This window comes from Mercenaria mercenaria, chromosome 17 (genome assembly GCF_021730395.1).
Source record: "Mercenaria mercenaria strain notata chromosome 17, MADL_Memer_1, whole genome shotgun sequence".
In the NCBI taxonomy this organism is placed as follows: domain Eukaryota; kingdom Metazoa; phylum Mollusca; class Bivalvia; order Venerida; family Veneridae; genus Mercenaria; species Mercenaria mercenaria.
The window spans coordinates 14769313-14786494 of NC_069377.1; the positions used below are offsets into that span (position 1 = coordinate 14769313).

The window sequence follows — 17182 nt, forward strand, 5'->3', positions numbered from 1 at the left end:
ACTGACGCCAGTCTTCTTATACATTCTGTGCCAAACTTGGTAGAAATGAAAAACAATACTCCCAGCTGTGGGCGAGTAGCTTTAAAACCGCATTCAAGCAGGAACTTCCATCGGTGGAAAAGCAAGCTGATGCGATTTTGATCCTTCGCGACAGGTTTTCCCCGACTGAAATTTCAGATACAAGTAGTCTCTGAATGTGGTAGAATGATCTTTTTAAATTTAAGAAACATCTTTAACCTTTAGTCCGCTAAATTTTTAAAAATGGAGTGGTACATCATTCAATTTAGACAATACCATTTATTATTTGAAGGGGTGTTCACTGAATATTTATACTTACTGAATAGCGAACAGTGCATACCATGATCAGACTGCATGGACGTGTAGGCTGATCTTGGTCTGCACTGTTCGCAAAGGTATAATCACTTGCTGCCAGCAGCTAAGAGTTAATAATGTCGATTTTATGGAAAGTTAAACTTTTAGAAATTTTACAAAAGCTACTAGCTCACAGTTTGGGTGGGATTTTTCAACATGTTCATTTCCACCAAGTTTGGAAACGAATGTATACATGACACCAAAAAAATAAGTGTTTGATATTAGTAAAAATGTAAGAGGTATATGATTTCAAATAAAAAGCGTTGCAACGGTTTGCTACCTTCTGTACAATATATCTGGTTATTTATAAAAGTATTTTGCAAAAATAAGTTTGTTACACTAGTCACTGTCAGTGAACTCATTTTTTTTTGTAATTTTACAGACTTTTCCCGCTTTAAATATGTGGGTTAGACCCTTTAATCGAGATATTTAGAAAAAACAGTTTGTTATCACGCCAGAGGTCTTTTAAATGATATATAATACCTATGATATAGTCGGTAGAGAAATTAAAGGAGAAAGTACAGTTTGTGTGTTTGTTAAAATCATGTTTTAAAGGGATGCTTTCAAACCATACCAATATGGCATTTCAAATACTCACAAATAGGCATTACAAAATTTGCTTTTGTGTTATTGCAAAAACTTTTACAAATATGGTACAGACATAAAATACATTTAATAAAACATATCATCTGATGAAGTACTGAAAATCAATTCACATAATTTTTCATTTTTCAAACTTGCAGGTTAAAACGAAGTTTGACCTGATTTTATGTAAATATAGATATGAAGATAACAAATTAAAAGCTTAGACCTTCTTGATTCTAGATTGGTCACCATGGCCTATTTATTCTTTATAGGCTTAAATTAGCTTGATACAGCGGATGTTACACGTAGTTCAACAGCTTGGTAACATAACTGGTCTACACAAAATCCCTTTGTACATTTTGTAAGCGAAGATTTCTAGGCTTAGAATAAAGATTTGTGAAATTATGGAATGTTAGAACATATTAGTACTTCGGAAGAGGTCTAATTTCTGGCTGTCTGTAATCCTCTATAATAAAGGTTCTACTCTTATCTATTCCAAATTATATGATACATGTACATTCAAAATGTCAGTTTATTAGTCCGTTTAATACTTAGTAGGCATTCTAAAAGCAGTTTTGTATGGAAAGTATATATAACTGAACATGTATTTAAGATTTAAAATAAGTATATGTCTTATTGTGCCTGTAATCGTAAACAGTGTTAATATCACTAGTTTAGGGTCATTTAAGGTTTCAAATGCAGCTTTTGTCACTTTGTATGAAAATCCAAACGGTGCGGATCCAAAAAATAAATATGATTTTGTAGTGTCAGCATTCAGCGCAATTCCATTTGCGACTGATACCGTACAATTAGTGAAAGGTGTTGGTCAGTATATGTCCAGCGTGTCCGGAATAAAGCCGGAAATTTTGACTACACAAGCGACATGGCCGAATGAAGCAGCAGGGGTTCCAGGTACGTAAATATGTTTAACAATTCGTTTTGTCAGCATCGTTCTGTACAATACGGAGCTATGTGTGGACAAGTATTTAGCTGAAAAATATACTGGATGCGACAAAAGACGAGTCTGAGATGATATTTCAGCTAGATACCTGTCCAGATATGATCAGAATTGTACATAGCAATATTATCTTTTATGCTTAATGTTTTCTTTAATCGACATGGGTCTCTACATTTCGGAGATATATATGGATAAATATTAAGCTGAAAACATGCTGGACGCGGCGGAAGACGATTGTGATATTTCAGCTAGTTACGTGTCCAGATATATTCCGTATTGTACATTGCAATGTCATTAATTATATGTTTTCTTTAATCTACATCGACCTCTACAATACTGAGATTTATTTGGACACAGCTGAAAAAACATACTGGACGCGACGAAAGACGAGTACATGTATAAGATGATAGCTAGATACGTTTTCAGATATATTCCATGTGAAGAACAATGTTAAATAATCTTTTTATAAAACGCCTTTTTTTTTTTGTATATTAATTAAGACACGGTAAATGTTCGTTCCACCAGCAAATTTATAGCTTTTAACTTTCAGTTATTGTCCCTTAGGAAAGGAAATTTAAAGCATAGATACATGGAAACCTTTACATACACAAGAGATGATTAGTTTACTCTGTTTGCAGATGCTGTTTTTGGAAAACGAATGGTCATTGTCCCGTATGGTTTTATTTTACCATTCAAAACGAATGGTGGTCTGAAATTGATTGATGTATCAAGTGACACACCAGCCGGTCCATATACCATTACCGACGATTCTACTGGGCAATGGTTCTACCATAGAGTACGATGGCATGATATGGACGGGGATGGAGATCTGGATGCTGTCACATGCCACGCTAGAGAGCCAATCTTTGGTAATAAAAAACAACACAGTACTCTTCTCTTTCTTTTTTGTTTGAAGATGAATCTTGTTACGGCATTACTGAGTTATTTTTCTGGATTAATTTGAGGTCATTTTTTGATAAATGCAGAAACTTATAGGTTTTCAGTCTTTAACATTTTTGTAAATGTACTTTTTGTATACACTATTCTCCTCAATATCACGAACATAACCACATCTTAACACCTCAATTTTCACCAGCGTGCAACATAAAGTATATATGGTAATGTTAACAAACGCCGTATTTCTTGAATAAGACAACAACTGATTGGTTAATAAATACTTACGGAATTTCGTATGACATCAGCCAAACCTCTTTTCCAAATTTCAATCATGCACACTTATAATAACTGTTCTAACTAGACGAATGTCGATACACTGTATACGTGTTTATACATATCCTACGAGCGTCCATTTCTAACACCTTCACTTTTTTTGCGATATCAACCCATGATTTTTGAAGCATACGAACGAACAGATTAAAGATTTACATTTCTCCATACCAGGGTCAAAGGCAAGTGAGCTTTTATGGCTAGAGAACCCTAACGGTGACGTAACGTTCCCATGGAAAACTCACGTTCTCGGCGAAGGACCAGACATATTCTTCGAATATACCACTCTCAATTCTACGGACGGTCCTTTAAACTGTATAGTCGTGGCACAGTTTTTCACAAAGGCACTGTCTGTCTACTGGACAACGGATAGCAAAGGCCTTTGGTCAAATACATCAGCGGTAATTTCGTGTTTTTTTTTTTTAAAAAAATATCTATTTACAAATGTAAAGCTAATACAACTTAATTAATTTTTGTTTTTAACATTAATGACATTATTATGTCTGTCTTATAATTTTGGATGGTATGACTTAACTGTCACTTCTATGAAAATTTTATATTGTTTTTCAAACTATACATGTAATATAGTTGTTATGATTACCAATACGATTATTTCATATGGATATTTTACTTTCATGTTTGAAGGCGTCATTGAAAACAATATTTGCATCTGTTTTTTGTACTTTTATGTTCTGTCTTAAGTAACGAAATAAGTTCGTTAAATTAGTTCGTTAAAATAAAGTGTTTATTATTATCATTATTATTGTTTTTATTGTTATTATTATTATTATTTGTAGTAGTATAAATCGTCTATACGTTAAGGCTTTACAAGATACCAAAAACGTTATTTAATTGTGTGCATGACAAATTAAATACCAAATTCGTGTGACTACAGCACGGAAGTCATTGAACTCGCTCGATTTAAAAATATGCTCGCCAGACGCTTGTATTAAAAAAATGTCGCTTGAGCCCAATTCGTTCAACAAATTCAATACTGAAACAATACACATTTGATCTTCCGTATTTTCGTAAGCATGCATATGGAATCTAAACTAATTGGAATTAGAGGATATATAAAAACAATACATTTTAAATGAAAACTGTCATTTCTCTATAAATGAACCCGCCTTCACTTAGAACCGAAAAATAGTTATAGCTTTAAGATAAAAATGACATGATGACCTTTATCTTATCACATGTTGGTTATGTTAAACCAAGTTGAAGGACAGGGCACTTTCAGACTGTATAAATATTCCATGTCCTTACATAATAAAGTCTTACCACGGCCAATTGTTATGCAAATGTAAACATGTTACATTTTCACAATCTGCCAGGAAGCTAATGTACCGACTGGTAGTATTTCCATTTAATTAATGTTTCCCTCTTAGTTCCTAAAGGACTGAAATCTGCAACAAAATTTTCGCTTTGTAAGTTCATATTCCACTCAGGCTTTCATGACAGAATGTCATTCAGCTGGTCCATCGAAAAATCACAAAAGCACTATTCATTCTAGACCTTAAAGTGTCAGCCTTTGCTAGCAGATATAGATTTACTGCTTAAAAGAATGTTTACAGTGCGAATGCTTTTATAGGAATAAAGTTTGAAAACTTTGATCTACTAAACTGCCAGATCAAGTAATGTCGTCAGAGCACTTTGAAACCTATCCACGTTTATAGTCCATTTTAATCGACCTGGCGGGGCGTGGTTTCGCGACGGTCCACTGCATTATTGTGCAGGATATGTAGTATATTCGGCAACCTGATTTCTTATTCACTGGCCGTCTACCTTACATTGTAACCACTGTAGCTCTACCTATTTTGCTCGTTTTTTGAGACTTCCATTATTTGCATAAGCCGGAGATTAACTCCGCCCCGCCAGGTCAAATAAAACGCACTATATCCTTCTATAACTGCTAATCAACTTAAGAACATAATAAAGCAATATTTCTATTTTGATCCAGATTGACATACGTTTTATTATTTTTTGCAGGTAAAATCTAGAGTTATAGACGCTACAATCGGTGCTGTATTTGAAGTTAAACTTGATGACGTCAACAATGACGGCAAGGTTGATCTGCTTGTCACTAACAATGGAAACAATGGTTCAGTGTTTGTATATGAAATACCAGACGACTTTAGGTATTTTATTTCTACATCCAAGAAACGTTTGTGCTTATAATTGGCCTATTGCTTTAACTGCGTTTTAATAACCCTTGTGTGACATCATCTTTGAAGTTACTCCTGGCGTAAAATATAAACTATTAAAGACGTTTTTGTTGGGCAATGCAAAATTGCACCATGGGAACATGCGCTCATTTTTTGCTTAAAACTTGTAGAAAACATGTTAGAAAGGTAAACTGCATTCACGCTGATTTAGGTGGACTTTTTGAAGTCACTCCATTGTCAATTGTAACATTGTTTTCAGGCAATGTTCTATTAGTTTTTCATGCTAAAACGTTCTTTCTAAGTTTTTATTTAGTTAAATCATATCATTTTGGTCTATGCATGTAAATATAATACGAAAACAAAGAACTCAGTTTGTTTGGAAATAGTCTTTGTAAAATACGATTAGCTTGTGATTGTTCGTAGATAACAATATCATTTTAAGATGAAGTAACTGTTGATATTATTGTTCATAAAAACGGCGAATAACCAGTGTATCTACGGCATTTTCGAAAATATCACGGAAAGGACTTTGCGACGGGAAAAGCGTGATTAAAATGTATTTCTTTATGTAGATCGGCTTAAACTTAATAAATGCGGTTTAATTAATTAGAGGTAACTATACAGAGCTGGTGTGCCTTAAGGCGATACTGGCATACTATGAGAAGTTCTGGCCCATGTGGGCTTTAGCCTGACAGCCAATAACGATCTAGTATGCCAAATCGCCTTAAGGCACAACAGCCCTGTATTACATTCTTTTTATTGTATATGTTCCTAGGCCAAGTTCGAAACTAGGTTTTGTGCTGTCAAAAACCAGGTCACCAGGTCAAATAAAAGGAAATGCTTGTTAACATTCTAGAGGTCATATTTATGATCCTATCTTCATGAAACTTGGTAAGAATTTTTGTCTTGATAATTCCCATGCCAAGTTCAAAACTGGGTCATATGGAATCAAAAACTAGATCACCTGATCAAATGAAAGGAAAAGCTTGTTAACACTATAGGTTAGAGACCACCAATTGTTTTCCCATAGACTTACATTGTAACATTATGGCGTGTACGGCCTTCCATACATCGAAACATGTATATCTAATTACAAGTTTTTCAAGAACTACTAGTATCTTAGTTCTACCAAAATATCGGACGAAAAACATATGAATAGTGATACTTTATTTAAGTAATTTTCGTGTGAATGAGATGACCCCCTGTTTACATCATTGACATGGTGCGAGAAATTCGTTTGATAAAACTTTTTTTCAATACACATAAAATGTAGCAAATTTTGTCAAAATGTATGATAAAATACTGTAAATGCAGTGAAAAAATTTCAATTTTGAAAAAATAATCACTTCCTGGGTTTGTTTACATGACTAACCAATCAGAACGCACAGACGTTACCTTATTCCCAGGTATATACTTACCTCATTCCCAGTAAGTTCTCTGACCTGTAGAGGCCACATTTATATCCCTATCGTCATGAAACTTAGTCTGAATGTTCATCTTGATGATTCCTAGGCCAAGTTCGAAACCGGGTCATGTGCTGTCAAAAACTAGGTCACCCTCTCAAAACAAAGGAAATGCTTGTTAACTCTCTAGAGGCCGTATTTGTGACCCAGTCTTCATGAAACTTAGTAATAATGTTTATTTTGATGATTCCTATGCCAAGTCAAAAACTGAGTCATGTGGGGTCAAAACTAGGTGACCACTCAAATCAAAGGCAAAGCTTGTTAACACTGTAGAGGCCACATTTATGACCCTATCTTCATGAAACAAGGCCAAGTTTAACAGGTGAGCGATATAGGGTCATAATGACCCTCTTGTAAATGTATGTACTCTTGGAACTCTAGTTTCTTTTGTCAGCCTTACTTAACAGCAATAGAAGAGGAAGTTAACGGAATTTTGTTAATTTATCATATTTTTTTGGTAAATAGATTAGTTTGTAGATGATTGATATCGGCGGCTTCACGCGGTTTATATAAGCTGATTAAGTTTAGTTCACATTTATAACTCTAATTAGTAGCATATGCAATAAATGGGCTAATTTTCATTCTTTCCTGCATGCCAGACAGGATTTCCCCCGAGTTTCGAAAACCTCGTCTAACATTCAAGGACGAATGATAACTCTCGTTCCGTAATTTAGGAATGAATGTGTATATTCAAGGAATGAATGCATATATTCATACGCTCCTGTAATAAAATCATTTTGGTTGATATCAGAGCCAATACACTGAGACCTGGGTATCATACAGAAAAATGAAGTCCATACACTGTGACTGTACAATCATACATACATTGAAAAGGCTTAATGAAATGATTAAAAAATAGACTTTTCCTTAAATATATAATACATTCATGCATCCTTAAAGGTGTTTCAGGTAGCAGGAAAATGCATCTTTTCATGTACCATTTTAAAAAAATTTCGACATCCGCATGGGGTTACCCCTCCCGAACCCACCCCAGGTTGGGCCCCCCACCAAAAAAACCCTGGACACGGGCCTGTATCATATAATGCTTTCAGTTGCTGTAGGCATTATATTTATGCAATAAATCGAAATTGAATTGAACTTAATGTATGCACAGCTAATCTCAAGAAGGTATAGCACGCGCTAAAAGATATGAAAAATCTGTAATCCCTTGTTCATTTAGTAAAAATATTCGTGATAATTATTATGAATAACCTTTACACTACTTTAGTGTCACATTATCCTAAATCTTTCCTAAAATACTTTTTGCTATGACGAGCTTGTTTTGTTCTTAGGTTTTCACTTTTTATTTTAAAAATCTGACATTTATTAAATCAGTTCAAGTCAGTCCCTTTGAGAAACCTTGAGAAGTTATAATTCGCACATACTTTATTACACAGTGACTGGCTCGGGGGCAAATAGGTCACACTTCCAATTAACAGGCTCTGGTGTCATAAAAAGATACCTTTTACATTGTCAAGTATGTTTGCTAGTTTGTTTTTCTGTTCATTTTTCATTAGTGTGTGACAATATGTTTTTCAAATGTTCATTACATAGCAAAATTAATTTTGACAAGTTAAATATGATTAAATGCAATCAGTTGATTTATTACTTAAATTTTCACTCCGCAATAAATTGATTAATTACTTAACTTTTCACTCCATTGAATGTAATGATAAAAAAAACGCATTTCACATCTATTTATAATAACTGAAAATGAAATTGTCAAGTTTGTAAGTACTTTTAAAAATTATAACTTTTTCCTGCTTTCTATTTTTTAAGATAATAGTAGTTTCGTCTACATGTATGTTATGCTCGCCTATTACTAAATAACATAGTGTCTTCTTTTTTCCGTTCCGTATTTTACTTTATTGAAAAACAGAATTAAACCAAGTTGATGACTGTATTTGCTGTTGTTGTTTTACCAGTACTTAAAATTGGTGTAAAATAAATCACCCTTCCCACTACGTTTTTACAGTAGATCTCTAATCTTTAATCCTTTTTTTTTATGATCGGCACCTCCCGTGATACGATAAGCGGAGATAGCCGAACCATACCGATCTGCAACACTCGCTAAAAATATCCGATAGCGATCGATATTTAGCTAAACCGTCGAAGGGAGACAACAAGGTATAGCGTTGATCTCAATAAACAAGGAAAGATAATAGAATCGATTTTTGCACAATTCTTCAGTATGAGTGCTTAAAAGTAAAGCGTTCAGTTTATTTATCTTTTCTATCATTCTTATAATACTGTATGCAAGAAAAAAGAATCTGTCACTGGTTAAGAATGCGGATGGAAATATCTCGCTGTCGGGTACCTGTTTTTGCGACAACTCGCAAGGGCCTCGTTACCGCCTTAACAGTTACCATGGAGCCATATATTTTCAATCAGTGAACCAGTGAAAGATTCTTATAATCTTCGACTTTTCACATTTACTAATAATCATCAATATCAACAGCAATCTTACTGTGGTGTTATTCACCATCCAACATGGAACTACCCACGTGACCAAGAATGTACATGATTATAAAATTGATTATCTTTGTTACGGATAGACTTCTATGTTGAAATGTTGGTCAATGGTGGGTTTAACATTCATTTGATAACACTATGGCGTTATTTTGATACATTGCAAGAGTGATTTATTTGATCAAAAACGCATCTTTAACTTTTTTATCTACATTTATAACTAACTTCTATGCCAGCGTTTTCATTACAACAGTTATTCTGTACTGCCTTTAGCATAATTTCGCATCTATATTTTCCTTGTTATCTTACGTTTATTAAGGACTGGACAATTCATACGGCATGTAATTGGAACTGGTTACATGCCAATTAGCACGGGCAATGGGAAGGGTGCCCCAGGATCGTCATTTACAGCACGAGTTTCCAATGACACGTGAGCCACTTACTAGTTGATTTTGCTTATATTGTCAGAACTGTCGTATTTGTAAAACATACATCAAGTAGACGACCGTGTTTATTTTTTCCTTATCAAATTGCATATGTTTGGAATCTGAATTTTATTAAATCATTTTTAAATTAATCATTTTGTTTTTAATTTTGGATTTTGACTGACTTTATATCTCTACATTTTGACTAAATCTGCTAAGATCTTGGCAGATCAATTTTTGGTTTCCATTTGAAAGTTTTCTAAATGCCACAATTACAAAATATATTTCATTTTTTACTGCAACCAACATTTCCGCAAAAGATGTTGTAATAGCCGTTTAGTAGCAACGTCAAAAATGTTGTTATAACATGAAAAATTGCTGTTATAACATGAAAAAATATGTCTAAAATACAATATCTGAATTTTATTACAAATTTGTCACTAAAGTTATCATGTGTCATTATTTTCTTTACAAGTACATAATTCTATTATCAATTTTAGTTTGTTTCATACGCTGTGGTTTGACATATATTGACCATCAGTACTTGTTGAATTTTATTCTTGCTTGCAGCAAACCTGTCATTATTTTATCCGGAGATGACAATGGGAGTGCATACATATTGACAGCCAAGAGTCAAGACAAGACAAACTGGGATTATACACAGACAACTGTTGTAACTACTGGTGGAGAAACAGTCGGACAACTAGCATGTGCTGATGTAGATGGGGATGGAAAACTAGAGTTGTTTGTACCGTCATACAGTACGTCAGTAGTGTATGTGTATAGACTTGACATGTAACCGATGATATTATGATATGTGGTACATTGTCTTTGCCTGGCAAACTCAGTGAAATGTTTTATAATTACGTAATTCTTTTTGAAATTAATGTGTGTAAAATAAATAAAATATCAATCTGGTGTTTGTTTACACAAACATTTGATGTCCGTATGTTTTATAGTAACGATTGACTTGTGTGAAAACATATACATTACAAGAATATGATAGGGAAAGTTAATACATAGAACAGAATTGCGTCATAAACATAAAGAATAAGAAGTATTATTGGAGTGAAAATAAATACTAAATGGGACCAGAGAAACTATATATTTTCTCCCTGAAGGTTAACTGACACTCGAGGATATATTGAATTTATAAAGATTGTGGACCCAGTCAGTTAAAAAGGCTAAATTGTAAGACATGATAACAGAGATTCGAGTATACATGTATATGCAAATGTTGAACCAGTATAAATATGTAATTCAAATCAAAACTCATCTTACTGGGATAGTGGACCTGTTGAATATGCACTATCGTTTATACTGGTACTGATGATAAACCCGAACAGAAAATGAGGTTTTTTACGTGTAACTTTTTTATTTCTGCAATTTGTAACCAATGGTCGGTATCAAAATAAAGCTTAACATTTGCTGAAAACTTTACATAATTCAAATTTATATTTAGTTAGCAAACTCACACGAAGTGAGGCCCTGAAAGGGGCTTATAAAATGGGGACTGTATGAAGGTTGACTAATGATAAATTCGACCACTTTGTCATTTACAAATTTTTCTTCGTAGTATTACATCGAAACTTTCCCCAAAAAGCTTCAACAGTCATTCCTGATCAAGTAATGAAAAGTGACCCAATGTTAGGCCTTCATGTGGCGACAGTGAGCATGCGCAAAAAACACCCTCTTCCCCAGTAATTTTGGATAAATAGTTTTTATACAGATAAATGTAATTCATTTATTTATACAGAATATTTACCAATTTTGTTTTTATTTACACCAGTTGGTGTTGTAAGTGGAAACTATTATCGATAGATGGTGTGTTCAATTTTATAAATAACCAATTGCAATTGAATATTTCCAAGGTGGTCGACTTTATCATCTGTCCGGGTTTATCATCAGTACCAGTACTGCTAGGCGCTTTGCCGTAATTGGTCTGGTATATTGTGGTGCTGCTTGGTTCTGTAAAATCTCTCTTCCTGTATAGAGGTCAATCTTTAACGTTGACCTCTTGCGACAAAGTCTTTCGTCAGCAGATTGGGAATCGTGTTCCAACGCAGATGTCAATGCGTACGCTTCTAACATAACAGACACAATTTTATCGATATGTAAAAACCTTATTCCAAATAAAACTGTTACTGTACGTCCTAGAGATGTCCCATGGATGACAAGCGCAATACGACGGTGTATTCGGAGGCGTAAACGTGCATATAAAAAAGCAAAACTGTCGGGATCTGTCGAGCACTGGTCTAAATTTCGAAGGATCCGTAATGACACTATACGTTCCATCAAGCAGGCCAAATCCACGTACTACATTAATCTCGTAGACAAACTTAAAACCTGCACATCTTCTTCAAAAGACTGGTGGAATACATTGAAGCCTTTCATAACTAAAGATTCTTCTGTTTCTATCCCACCCCTTATCGATCCTGTCACTAATATGCCAACCACAAGTGATGCAGAAAAGGCTGACCTTTTAAATACGTACTTTGCAAATCAGACTCAACTAAATGATGACGGTAAAATTCCACCGAATCCAACCGTCCCTCCAGTTGAACGCCAGCTATCATCTGTGACTCTTATCCAGAATGAAGTTGACGATGTTCTCAGAAACTTGCAAATAGGGAAGGCTTCTGGTCCCGACGGAATTAGTAACCGTATACTGCGCGAGGCTTCTCGGCAACTTTCCGGCCCTCTCTGTTCTTTATTCAACTATTCTCTGCACTCAGCAAACGTTCCTCTGTCCTGGAAAGATGCAAACGTGTGTGCTGTTTTTAAGAAAGGCGACTCCTCTCTCCCAAACAACTATCGGCCTATATCCCTTCTCAGCTGTGTAGAAAAAGCATTTGAAAAAGTTTTATTTAAACATATTTACAATCACCTTCATGACGCAAATTTTCTAACCCCGGTGCAGTCTGGTTTCTTACCTGGCCACTCCACTGTCAGTCAGTTGACCCTTCTCTACAATACATTTTGCAAAGCTCTAGATGAAGGGATTGAGGTTAGGGCTGTCTTTTTTGACATCAGCAAAGCTTTTGACAAGGTTTGGCACAAAGGTCTTCTTGTAAAACTACAAAATGCAGGTATTACTGGATCTTTACTTGAATGGTTTTCTAACTATCTTTTCAATAGACACCAACGGGTTATCCTTCCTGGAACCTCTTCTACTTGGAAAGGTATCGGTGCTGGTGTCCCCCAAGGATCTATTCTTGGGCCTCTTCTGTTCTTGATTTTTATTAATGACATTGTAGTTGACATTGGCAGTGAAATCAGCTTGTTTGCTGATGATACTAGCCTTTATATTATTGTTGACCAACCTGAACAGGCAACTCAGTTACTACAGACGGACATCCAGAAAATATCCAGATGGGCCGATACATGGTTAGTACAGTTCAACCCTGCAAAATCTGAATCTTTATTGTTTTCTCGCAAAACAAATCAACATTTACATCTACCCCTCTTTATGGCAGGACTCCAGATTCCTGAGGTTTCCTATCATCAACATCTTGGTGTCACTCTGTCAAACGATTGTAAATGGCATCATCATATCAACTACATAACAAGCAAGGCTTGGAAAAGGGTTCATGTTATGCGCAAGCTGAAAATTGTCTTAGATCGAAGATCTCTTGAAACGATATACCTTTCCTTTATACGACCGATTTTGGAATATGCAGATGTAATCTGGAACAACTGCACAGCATATGAAAAGGAACAACTTGACAAAATTGAAAATGAGTGTGCCAGAATCGTAACTGGAGCCACCAAGCTAGTATCACTGCATGACTTAAGACTAGAGGTGAATTGGAGGACGCTTGAAGATAGAAGGCGCGATCACAGAATTATCATGTTTTTTCAAATGTGCAGAGGCACTTCTCCTTCGTATCTGATCAGTCTCGTCCCGCCAGTCGTTAATTCAGTTTCCAACTACAGCCTTCGCAATTCCGGTGATCTCCGCTTGGTGGCTTCTCGCACTTCACAATACTTCAATTCCTTTCTTCCTTTGACTGTGCGCGAATGGAACGATCTTTCGGATGACATCAAAAATGCACCGTCGCTTAGTGTGTTAAAGAGGCGTCTTAAGGCCGACCAGCGTCAAACTCCCTCTTATTATTACTGTGGAAGTAGAAAAGCACAAATTCTTCATGCTAGACTTCGTATGAAATGCAGTGGTCATTATCATTTGTTCTTACGTAATATTGTTAACTCTCCGCTTTGTCATTGCGGACAACCCGAGACCAGCTCACATTTTCTGCTTGAATGTAGACTGTATTACCTTCCTCGGCATGTAATGTTAATTTCTGTTGGTAATTTCACCCAGTCTATCACGGTTAACACCTTACTTTATGGTGATACTTCTCTGTCTGATACTGACAACAGACAAATCTTCACAGCTGTCCAACAATTTATCCTTGGAAGCCATAGGTTCGCTTGACTTGTGATCTGACCCCTATACTGTTTCACACTGTCATTATCTCCAGACAACAAGACTGTTAAGTATATAAAGCTAGGAGTGGTTTTGGGCAGCTGAACATTTTCTCTACATATTTTCTTCCTTCCCTTTTCATTCTAGAGAATATAGTTCTTCTATGTACTATTTCATACATTAACCATTATGGTTACCTAATTTTGCTAAAATATTCTAAATACTAAAAAGGCGATGTACTAATACTTTTATTTCATCTTTACCTTCCATTTCTGAGCATTTTGTTGTTTTTCCTTTTTCTTTTTGGTTTTTCATTTTGCTTTTTTTCCTTTTCATGAATAACTAAGAATGTGTTACACATTAGTTTAACAGCCATCCGTATTATTGTAAATATTATCTTTCCGGAGGTTGACTCGATAAGTATTTCAATACTTCCGTCAATATCCTATTGCTTGTGTTGTTATGTCTGTCTGTATGTGTATGAATGTATCTTGTGTAACATTTGCAATAAAATATTCTTAAACTAATCTTTAACGTTTTGTCTCATAATTTTGTAGGCTAAATCAGAATGACGCTAAAACACAAACTTTTCTTTAGCGGTTATTTCAGCTGAGTTTAAGTGGTATACATCATATAATATGGCGAATATCTTAATCCTTTATTCCTGTATCAGAAACATAAAAAGTGAAAAGCAGGAAGCATAATATAACTCTTTCTGCATTTGACGGATTCAGCCCTTTTACAAGCTAAATAAGCTGTGAAATGTGTCCTATAAAGTAGATAGAACATGAGTTTATTGTAAAGTTGTAGTTACCTCAACATATAACTGCTATCAAAGTAAAATCAAGTAGCGTATGAGTAAAGAAATCCCTTCCACGCGATAAATAAACTGCAAAATATTTTAATTCCGAAATTTGACATAAAATTCGACATAAATACTACGTTTCATTGAAAAAAGCTAAAAGGTTAAAAGCATTGAAAGGTTAAAAGAGTTCATTCACCAAAGCCGGTTTCCCGTTCTTTACACAAATTCCATTTTATGACCACATTTAAATATTTATGGAAAACGCAAATTATTTTTCTTGAAGAGTAAAACTAGTTTTACTTAGTTAATATGATCATACCCATTGATCAGTGCACTTTTTGTTTATATCAGGACTGCATCAGTCGGATATTATGCTTCCTGTCGTTTAACTTTCTTATGTTGCTCATCAATAGATCATGTTAAATATAGGTCATTTTTAATTTTACTCGTCCAATAACATCGCTACAGCAAAATAATATTTCTTTTGCAAAAATAGTAAACTAATAGATCCTGATTCCATCCGATTGGTAGTTTAGATTTTCTTTAAAGTCTAGTATGATACTTTTCTAAATTATGCATATCATTCAGTCGATAAAGTGGCTGTTACATTTGCAAATATAGATTACATGAATTGTGCGATTTGCAAATATTTTGATTAATATGTAATGCACACCAAATAGACATATTCACGCACTGTATAATATTGAGCTTATTTTGATGTGTAGGTGCGCAGTGAAGATCTACGATGATACAATAAAAAGCTTTTTATAATCTTTCTGTAAAATATAACATAATTTATATGGAATCGGGGCTGGTTTTTTGATTACTTGAAATAAAACGAATTTTCCAAGTTTTAGCCATTATTCTTGCATAAAAACTACTTTTTTCACTGGATCCGCCCATGTATAAACGGGAGAAAAATCGTGTGCAAACAAGGCAATTCACGTGCTGTTAATACATGATTTTTATTTTTGAAATGCTTTGCCAGGGCTATATGTATGTATTTTTGCGCACACTGATATTTGGCATCTGCGTCTTGTTTCTTCCTTATCAACCTCTTCTTGTAGCATTATAGATACAATGTAATCCATAGTATGTTTAGCTGTATCTGTTTCCAACCCCAAACGTACTGCCCCCATCAATGTACGCACTAGCTTCTCTTAGAGTTCACTCCCTTTAAAAAGCGCCTGTTCAGTTATTGTAAATAACTGTGAATAAATAAGTATCGCGTGTAACTTGTGCTATTGTTCCTTTTTAGGTATTATATTTATGATTTTGGTAAGTATCAGTCGGTATGTTTTTATCTAATTTCTCGAAGAATTTATATAAACAGCTTGGAAACTTGACACTACGTTCGTACTCATCCGTACTCCAACTGCGTGTCCGTACTCAATATAACTCGAATGCAAAGTTATTGTTCTTGAAATTGTGATCGAGTCCACCAAATTGTGAAATGATATGAACAATAATTGGTAATTTTATGTTTGTAATAATGAGAGATAAAAAGATCGCTTAAAAACCTTCAGGATGTGCTTTTGATAGTGTTGTTTATTTCCGGGCCCTGGATACGGATATTTAAAACATGTTTACCGTTTCCAAGAACAACAGGAATGGTAAATAAAAAATGTACCGGAATCGTCAAGTCATCACATATGAAAACAATACATAAATCGTCGTGAAATATTTTTTTATACAAGAATAGCGACAATACACGTTTGTTTTGTGTATTAACGTCTGCAGAAACCCTTGGGATATGTTTGTGACCTCGACCTTCGGTCTCGGTCACAAACAATCCCGCGGGCTTCTGCAGACGTTTATACACAAAAAAACGTGTATTATCCCTACATAAAATAATAATTAATTTTTTCATATTCTATACTATCTTTACTATTATAACATCAACTTTGTGAACGGTGTGTGATTCTATCATTCTTTACACTGATTTTAAAAATTTGTATTTTTTCCTTACTAATGCTGCACCAGGAATGTTTTGTACTATAGGTGCATAAATTGATATGTGCTCCACAGACACGGTTTAACGTAATGGGACGATCGTTGTGGAATATTGTGTCGTATTGAATGTATGCGCATAATATCTGTTTGTTTGTGCCATTGAATGGACCAGAATTGAAATAATTACATCAACAAAATCAGTGGTATGATTAATTTATCTGTAGATAACACGTGACCTGGTTCAAGCGACAATAAACTATTGTCAAAATACTAAATGACTGCCCAAGTGTTAAAACTATTCAGAAAAAAAAAACAAAAAAAAAAAACAAAA

The 17182-nt window shown here is 34.6% G+C and overlaps 1 protein-coding gene across 1 annotated transcript; it reads left to right on the top strand.

The window, feature by feature from the left end:
* Positions 1-1187: 1187 nt before the first annotated feature.
* LOC123537655 (uncharacterized) lies at positions 1188-10598 on the top strand. The gene is made up of 6 exons (XM_045321492.2): positions 1188-1869; positions 2554-2784; positions 3317-3543; positions 5132-5280; positions 9559-9669; positions 10235-10598. Exons 1-6 carry the CDS (start codon positions 1560-1562, stop codon positions 10461-10463), a joined length of 1257 nt encoding a protein of 418 aa, XP_045177427.2. The 5' UTR covers positions 1188-1559; the 3' UTR covers positions 10464-10598.
* Positions 10599-17182: the final 6584 nt, after the last annotated feature.

Bases quoted from the DNA above. Each gene is read 5' to 3' on its own strand.
- LOC123537655 (XM_045321492.2), top strand. From the start codon at position 1,560: ATGTATTTAAGATTTAAAATAAGTATATGTCTTATTGTGCCTGTAATC. The intron at 3,544-5,131 runs GTAATTTCGTGT...TATTTTTTGCAG, and splicing joins TTTGGTCAAATACATCAGCG to GTAAAATCTAGAGTTATAGA. The intron at 9,670-10,234 runs GTGAGCCACTTA...TCTTGCTTGCAG, and splicing joins GCACGAGTTTCCAATGACAC to CAAACCTGTCATTATTTTAT.